General features: G+C 32.5%; 2 protein-coding genes and 1 long non-coding RNA gene across 3 annotated transcripts in view; 2 read left to right on the top strand and 1 right to left on the bottom strand.

Moving 5' to 3' along the window:
• Positions 1-6,570, bottom strand: part of LOC108736419 — a gene marked incomplete at its 5' end in the record, with an annotated part of 20,354 nt that extends 13,784 nt beyond the window's left edge. Inside the window, one exon of the mRNA XM_018468839.2 lies at positions 6,458-6,570. Within this exon, the coding sequence (XP_018324341.2) occupies positions 6,458-6,570 (113 nt within the window). The remainder of the gene's footprint in view (positions 1-6,457) is intronic.
• On the top strand, positions 2,912-4,142 carry LOC112904109. The gene is made up of 2 exons (XR_003230899.1): positions 2,912-3,587; positions 3,773-4,142. It is a non-coding gene; the product is annotated as an uncharacterized LOC112904109 (long non-coding RNA).
• Positions 6,571-6,763: 193 nt separating the features above from the next.
• Positions 6,764-8,444, top strand: LOC108736430 (vacuolar protein sorting-associated protein 4). Its single transcript, XM_018468858.1, has 5 exons — positions 6,764-6,862; positions 6,921-7,035; positions 7,094-7,539; positions 7,608-7,727; positions 7,777-8,444. Exons 1-5 carry the CDS (start codon positions 6,828-6,830, stop codon positions 8,306-8,308), a joined length of 1,248 nt encoding a protein of 415 aa, XP_018324360.1. The 5' UTR covers positions 6,764-6,827; the 3' UTR covers positions 8,309-8,444.
• Positions 8,445-8,457: the final 13 nt, after the last annotated feature.

Genomic DNA, 8,457 nt, shown 5'->3' with positions numbered 1-8,457 from the left:
GTTTGATAGTTAAGGATTTTTTTAAAGGAACATTGTACTTTTAATTGACTTTATTTAAGGTAAATGAATACCAAAAGTTGTAAGCATATTAAAACATTAAAGCTCTACAAAATTAATATTTATAATAATTTTGTTGCCAAAAAGTGACAACAAATGTTCATTTATATCGAAATAAAAATTCGAGTAATAAATAATAAAAAAAAAATAGCGAATTAAATGTAAAACTTTAAAAGCTACTGATACTGTCTCTGTCCTGCAGATTACTGTTAGACCGTTGAGTTTCCTGTTGCTGGGGATTTAAAGTAGGTGTGCTACCCCACTGACCTTGTGTCATAATTCTATCGTCATATAAAGAAAACCGGGCGGAATCATTGGCCGCTTTTCCCCTGGTCCTTCTCACGGAAGGAGGCACGTCGCCTGGAGTCTTTACTCTAACTGAAGGGTCCTTGAGTTTCGATAAATCGCTGGAGGAAGAAAAAACTTCACTGAACTGCTCCAGCGATCTCTGTAACCTGAGAGACTTGTCTTTTTTGAGTAATTGTGCAACTCCTGCAGTATTATTACAATTATTTTTTTCATCCTCACAGTTCCTCTTTTTTAAAGACAAACTACTAGGACGTTTGCAGTCCTTCGTTTCATTTTCGTTTAGTAACATAGTGGTGACTTCATTCTGTCCAAAATTACCATTGACTAATTTTGCAGGAGCCATTTGAACTTTGGTTTCTTTACATTCCGAAGAAGTAGAACAATAATTGTTACACTTCTTTCTGTTATTGAAAAGATTTTTAAATCCGTTCCATTTAAACCTTGAAGCTTTTGGGGCCACGTTCACGGCACAATTGTATCGCTTAGGGCTCCCGTGTACGGCGTTTTGAACATAGGGAATCGGAGTTGCTCGGTGGTTAAGGTGGAAATTGAGGAAATCGTTGGTAAGAAGATTCTGAGACTCTGAACTGTTACAATGCTTTGAAGATTTATCGACTAAAAGACAATCACTAGAACCCAGTAATAGATTACGTTCCAGGCATGGATTACGACCTTGGAAGGGTTGTAAAGGAGCCACACAGGGAACCAATTGATTCGAATTTTTACAATTTTCTTCCGTAGGTGATAACAAGGTTTCGATGGTTCCTACGGAAGAGTCCATGGTGTTATCATGGAGGTGGTTGTTGTTAATCAAAGGAGTAGGGCTGGCAGGCGGGTGCATGGGGTGCAAGACGCGTCCTTTAAGCGTTGGAAGTTCTAGAAGACGCTCTTCTACACAAAGAGAGGTCAAACGAGCCTCAGCGTCCTGAAAACAATTTTAATTGTTAGCAAACGTCTTTAAAAAGACGATAATGGTCTTCCTATGAATATAAATAAATATGATCTAATGTTTTGCTTGGCGTAATAAAATACTCTTTAGTTACTACGTATTTACGATTCAAGGGTTTAATCAATCACAGTTAGGGGTATTTTATGGTAATCGTTTATTAATAATATGAATGGTTGAATTATGGTGTGAAAGGATTTCTTGATTGTCAATGCTGTGCACCATGGGTTTAGGTTAAGTGAGAAAAAAATTTCCTGATCGACATAAGTAATGCGCTACAGATATAGACTATCGACAACGGTACCATCTGTCTAAATTTTGGTGGACTCAACTAGTTTTATATAAATAAATTTCTTAAAATACCTGATCCCAACAGTCTTCTGTTGTTTCACAGAAAAGTCTTGCAGCTGCGGTATCTTTCCATGAGGGAGGCCACAAAGGACGTGCCTTGTGTCTACTAATCAATGTTTGCATTTGTTCGAGTGACGGATTTTCTCCGACTTCGCGATAAAAAGGCAAAGCGTACGGCTGGGGCTCGGCTGCTTGCATATCGGTACATCGCGTGCCTAATTCCCATAATACTAAACCAAGGGCATATACATCAATCTGTTTCAATGCACTCTCACAATCTCTCAGGTTCACCGCTCCTTCCAGAACTTCCGGAGCCATGTAGCGTAAAGTACCTACACAAAAGGACATCAAGTAATGATAAAAAAATTTAGGGCATAAACGAGAAATCATGATTTACCTGCTTCGCTTAGGGAATGATTTTCGGTTTTTTTGGGAACAACAGCAAGTCCCAAATCGCAGATTACACAAGTCTGATCGTGTTTGACTAATACATTTCTAGTGTTGATATCTCTATGAGCGATACAAGGTTTCTTGTAGTTAGAATGCAAATGAGCAAGTCCTTTTGCAATTCCCAAGCTCATTTTGCATAATGTAGCCAAATCAAGGGTGTGATTTTTTAAGTACTCCTGAAGACATTGCTGTTCAAGGCTGAATATAAGAACATAATCAGAGGGTGCTCCAGGAGTTTGGTTCCGTTCTCCACCCCCAAAACATTTAAGAAGGGACGCGTTATCACCTACTAACTTATAGATTTCATGTTCATTAATGAAATAGTTGCGATGATGAGGTAAAAAAACTTTAACTGCTACTTCTTGGTCTTCTATCATACCGCGATATACGCAACCATAACGACCTTGACCTTTAAAAACAAAACAATCTTATTTGAAAAAAAAAAACAGTAATTAAATTAGTAAGTAAGTACCTATAATTCCACAAAGTTTTAACTTTTCTAAATTAAATTCTTCGGGGGTTGGCATAGGTGGTTGTCCCACTTCGATATCATTTTTCTTAGGTTTCATATGCCAGCAGAAAAAGGCTAAAGTTCCGGAACATATCATAAAAAATACAAACGACACACCAGATACAACCCATATTAAAGGACTCAGGCTTAACTTGGGGACGTCTTCAATGGGTGGGGTCGAAGTTAAAATTCGTTCCTCTTCGGGCACAGCTATGCTTGTGAAGTTCGCGTTACATAAATCGCCTGAGCAACAGCAAAATTTTGTGTTGTTTTTTCCTTTTGGGGGTCTTTTGTCTGATAAACACTCATTACGTTCGCAATCTGCAGGTCTGCCTGAACTTTTCCAACAACCTGTATATGTACAAACAAGAAATTTATAACTTTATAAGGATTTTTCCATTCGAAAATATTTTTATTAGATGCTACATTTAAAATTGTTCTAGTGAACACAATAAATTGATATACCTGCAAAGCTCTAGTGTGACATCTAATAAAAATCTTTTTGAATGGAAAAATCATTTTAAATTCTTCAATTATTACATGTTCCAATGATACTTGGGCAACTTTTAATGAATTTATAATTTACTTCTTATCAAAATTAAGATGAACTCTTAATTCAAAGATAAATGATTTTAAGGTTTTGCATAAAAATAACATGGGAAAAAAATAATTATTATTTCATTCAAATAACTCTTACTGCTGTATATTGTCTTAGGAGAATCTATTAGGTACACATCATTTTGTAGGTAAATTCTCTAGCAAAATGTACAGATGGTCGATTTTGTGAACTTTATACATAGTAAAAATATATAAGCAAACAAGCTTTGGAAATCAACAATTAATAAAAAATCATTACTGGCAAAATAAATATCTGTTTATTTATGATTTCCATGAGTTGCATTGTAAAAATTAAAGACTACACAGTTCATAATGTTCTTCGAGTTGTAAACTTGCTGCTGTCAGGTAATTTTGTTTGAGTTATTAAAAACTCCAGTTATCGAAGTTTGAATTGTATACATACATTAGAACATCGACTGTTCGATTGTAGTAAAAATTTGTAATCTAATCTAGTTATAAAATGGATATATTTATTATCATGAACTTAATTTTTATTGTCTTATTATATATATATTGTTATCATTTTTTAGTATTCTCAGCCCTTGGTAGTAACAGAATTTTGGCAAATAGATGATGATAATAATAATATAATTACTTTTTAAACATCAAATAACACACATAAATAGAATTCTCACAGTCAGAACAACAAGTGGTATTAAATATGTTTAATGAAAAAATACACATGGCTCTAAGTAGCATTAGAATTAACACATGGCTCTGTCCTGTAAATCGTATCATTAAATCACTTCAAGCAGCTACTGCACATGACTTCATCCGCTAATTTCAAATGGATATCAGTTTATAATACTTTGTAATATGTGTACATAACAGATAATGCATGTATGTATTTAAATACACTTTTTGTTTTTAGAGTTCTTAAAATAAACACTTTAAAGTGTAGACATTTTTTTATCTCGAGCTCCATAACTTCCACTTAAAGTTTTAAATGCAATTACTTGTTAAAGGCCTGTGTATGATTGAATAAGGATTTGAAGAGCGTGAGAAAAATTAAAAATTATTTCACGCTCATTGTTTTTTCTTTATTGTCAGTAGAAAGTAAAAGGTAATTTTTTTTAAATTATAATGAAACTGATTGTTATTGTTATCCATTTAATCAAAAGAAAACAAGACTGATTATGGGTTCAAATACAGAAAATGAAATTTTCTCTACAAATTTGTGTTTATTTTCCCCGTATGATCCCCTCCAAAAAAAAATGAACTTGTTATTTTGTGTTAAATGTTATTTTGTTCGTTCACTCCTGTAACATTTTCTTATTTAAACCGCTTCATTTCCACGCTCCCTTTTTAACAACTACCAATACGAGAGTATTTCAAAAACTAATTGGATATAAAACAGCTTTACAGTACACACTGTGATTACGAATATAACATAAAAAACCGATCTTTTTAATTACAAATATTGCACCGACAGCAAAAAAAAAACATTAGAAAAGAAATGTTTATAATTTAAAATTATACTTTTTTAACGCTCACAATATTATCAGTAAACGTCATTTTAAAATAATTGTGATTTAACTATCATAAAAATTAACTGTTATTAAATGCATGTGCAGATGTGCTGTTGAATGGCTTATGAAAAAAAAAATCAACCAAATGAGGACAGGTACCGTTTTTGCAGTTGTATTTTTACCTGAGTAAGCATGTGTGTGAGTCATAGACTGCATCGAAATTATTTTCAGATCGAGAAGTAAAGGTTTACAAAAACATGTCAGGCTATTCAAAGTTTATCGCTAGACAAAATATCTACAAGGGGCATATAAAAAAATACTAGAATGAAAGGTGATTTTAATTTTTTTGTTGGAATTTAAAATTTCTGAATGAATTGCAACTGTAGTTTTCGATCTTTTTTAACTGATTTTATACAAATGTGATTTAATTAACAAAATAAGAATAATTATTTCTTCTAGGATTGTAGTGGAACAGGGAGGTTCGTTAATACACTTTATTATTTTACGCAACGTTTCGCAGATGCAATTCTGCTTCTTCAGGAGATCATATAATATATTAACTCTACCTTCGTCGATATATAAACTATGTAGGTATATTATGATCGCCTAAAGAAGCACAAATATATCTGCGAAACGTTGCCTAAGTAATAAGGCGTATTAACTAATCTTCCTGTTTCCCTACAATCCTGGGAAAAATAATTATTATTGTGATTGGAACAAAAAAAACCAAATAAGAAAAATGTAATCCTGAATACCGTAAATGTAAACAAATACATGTATTAATATCTACCTACCTCAGTGACTAATTAAAACATGTATTACAAATATTGCTGATGGATATGAATAAATATGTGTCAGGTGTATATACATGTAGATGTAAGGCTCTCATGTATTATGCGGGAAGGTGAAAAGTAGAAGGAAGAGGCGGGAATGACCCTGTACAGTACTACAGCTGTTTTTTGGCGGGGAAGGGGGAATGGAGTGATATGGGGTGGTGATGAAAGATTGAATATTACAAAAGAAATAGAAGCAACCTAACCAAACCATAACCTATTCTAACCTAATTTAATTTAAGATTAGCAAAAACCGCTTTAAATTTATATTTCGATTTACAGATGGAACCATGTGCAAAAGAATCATAATCCCATTTGGAAACACTATGGGACTATGTGCACAGCGCAAATTCGGGTGATGATTTTGTTTGTACTTTGTAGTACCAATTAATTATTGCCGTTTTCCTTTTATAAATTAAATGGTGGAAATTATATTAAATTTACAAAATAAATAAATAACGATGAATGTGCTTAAATAATTAAGTGACAACTGAAATAAAAATGTATATGTTGTGGTATACGAATAATTAGGTGTGGACCTCAGTGTACAATAAAATGCTTAAAGCTAATGTATGTTGCCGCAGAATAAAAAATTATATGCAACTGCCATTAATATATTCAACTACCCACAAGAGTGATTGCACACACTAATTGGTTTTGTACTTAAAAACATGCCCATAAACCGTCATGCGAGTGGTTCATACTTAACGAAGTATAAAGATTAGTAGAAATGTACAACTGCTAATAAAACTAACTAACTTGAATTATTAAGATATTATCTACTCCAGAATAAAGTGACATTCCCTTGCTTTTCATACAATTCAAACAAAATACCGCAATCTTAGCTTATCTAACAGAAAACAAGCGTTCAAATGTAACATTTGATTTTAAAAGTACTACGACATACACTTACCAAAAAATTAGAGTTGCAAACGCCGGATATGAATGAATATCAATCACATTAAGAATTTCAACTTCAATTGAGCTGGAATGACCTAGAAACACCTTAATCAAAATGTAATCACACTACCCACACGTCAAAATTGAGACATGATGCGACATATTAAATGTATTAAAGAAACGTCAAATGCGGTTGGTAAAAGAGAATTCACATAGAATCAAATAAAAGACTGTACTTTCACTACTTACCGAGAGGGGTCAGTAATAAAAATTTTCAAATCTAAAAAGGTCGCTTACAGTATTTATGGCATGCTGTTACCTGCTGTTACTAACTTTCCACGTGAATTTAAATTTGTTTTATTAGAGCACTAATTTATGTACAAATGGTATTAAAAATGTATAAAGATCTTTTGAGAAAGTATATTTAAAAGTTACTCCAGGTTATGTTGCTTTTTTGCTAATATTTTTATTCACAGATACGAAGAAATTAAGAATGAGATTAATACGAAAGTTATTTATGAAAAATTGAGTTTTTGTAAAGACACTGTTGATTATTTAATTGCTGTTGAACCCAACAATAATTTCAAACATGTAAGCTTCAAATTAATGTTAAATTTGTACGAATAAAAATTACCCTAAGTTGTTTCAGGCGTTTGAACATATAAGGAGTTCAATAATTAAACAAACAATTAATTTAGGAAGAAAAAGGGCTTTAATAGAAATAAAAATTCCAGCTGCATCATTACTAAATTTAGAAAATTGTCAGAAGAATAATTCTGCTGAGCAAATGGAAACGCGTTCTGATAGTTTAAAAGAATTTCAAATTACAGAAGTGATTCCCCAAATATGCGGTTTTCATGAAGTAATTGGGTGTAATGAAATAAAAAAAACACTTCAAGCCCATTTTATTTTGCCCTTACAACAGCCTCAGCTGTTTGTTGGGCTTTTAAATACCGTCAATTCTTTACTACTTTTTGGACCACCGGGAACGGGGAAAACCCGAATCGCTCATGCTTTAGCATCCGAAATCACCTGTAAACTTTATTGTATTTCACCTAGCGATATTTTAAGCGAATATATTGGGAAAACAGAAAAGTACGTTCACTTGATATCTTACTTATATTTCGTACGCCACAAAAAGAAAAAATTTAACTTTTTTTAAGGATGATTAAAACCGTTTTTACACAAATAAAGAATTCTCCTTCAATGTCAATACTTTTTATTGATGAAATAGATGGAATATGTAGAAAAAGGACCGGAGAGGAGCAAGAATCTAGCAGAAGGTGAATTAAGGAATTAAAATAAATCCTTTCACTAAAATTGACGTTTCAGATTAAAGACAGAACTTATGTGTCAGTTGAACGATTTCAACTCTAATAAGAATGCAATTCTGATATGTGCAACCAACTGCCCTTGGGACTTAGACTCTGCTTTTTTAAGACGTTTCCAAAAACGAATTTATGTTCCACTCCCCGATAGACAAGAAAGATTCGAACTGTTAAATTATTACACTGAAAAAACCACCTTGGCAAAAACTAAAGACAGCTGGGGTCCAATAATCACACAAACAGAAGGCTTTTCTGGCTCAGACTTGGCCAATCTGGTTCAAAATGCACTGAGTGTACCTGTTACTGAATTAATTGAGAATAAGAAATGGAAAATGACAGATTTTAATATGTATGAACCAGCTATGGAAAATGAACATTTTAACGTTATTTATTGTGGGATTAATGAAATTCCCCGTAATTGTGCCAAGGTCAGAAACGCACAAATCAGCGACCTAATTAAAGCTGTTGAAAAAATTAAAAGAACTGTTACTGTTGCAGAAGATCAAAAGTATAAAGAGTACATTAAACAATTTTAAAATAAGCCAATTCTTAACAATGAAATTGTTAATAATATATAATATTCGTATAGTATTATAGTATATATAAGTCTTAAAAAACTGGTAGTATAAGAAATTTGTATTTTATTACTGTTTGATAGTTAAGGATTTTTTTAAAGGAACATTGT

The sequence above is a fragment of the Agrilus planipennis genome, unplaced genomic scaffold (assembly GCF_000699045.2).
Source record: "Agrilus planipennis isolate EAB-ADULT unplaced genomic scaffold, Apla_2.0 scaffold149, whole genome shotgun sequence".
NCBI lineage: Eukaryota > Metazoa > Arthropoda > Insecta > Coleoptera > Buprestidae > Agrilus > Agrilus planipennis.
This window is presented reverse-complemented; position numbering and strand designations above follow the sequence as displayed.

Excerpts from the sequence above, each read along its gene's own strand:
- LOC108736430 (XM_018468858.1), top strand. The coding sequence starts at position 6,828 with ATGGTATTAAAAATGTATAAAGATCTTTTGAGAAA. Across the intron at positions 7,036-7,093 it reads CCAACAATAATTTCAAACAT|GCGTTTGAACATATAAGGAG; the intron begins GTAAGCTTCAAA and ends AAGTTGTTTCAG. Across the intron at positions 7,728-7,776 it reads GAGCAAGAATCTAGCAGAAG|ATTAAAGACAGAACTTATGT; the intron begins GTGAATTAAGGA and ends TTGACGTTTCAG.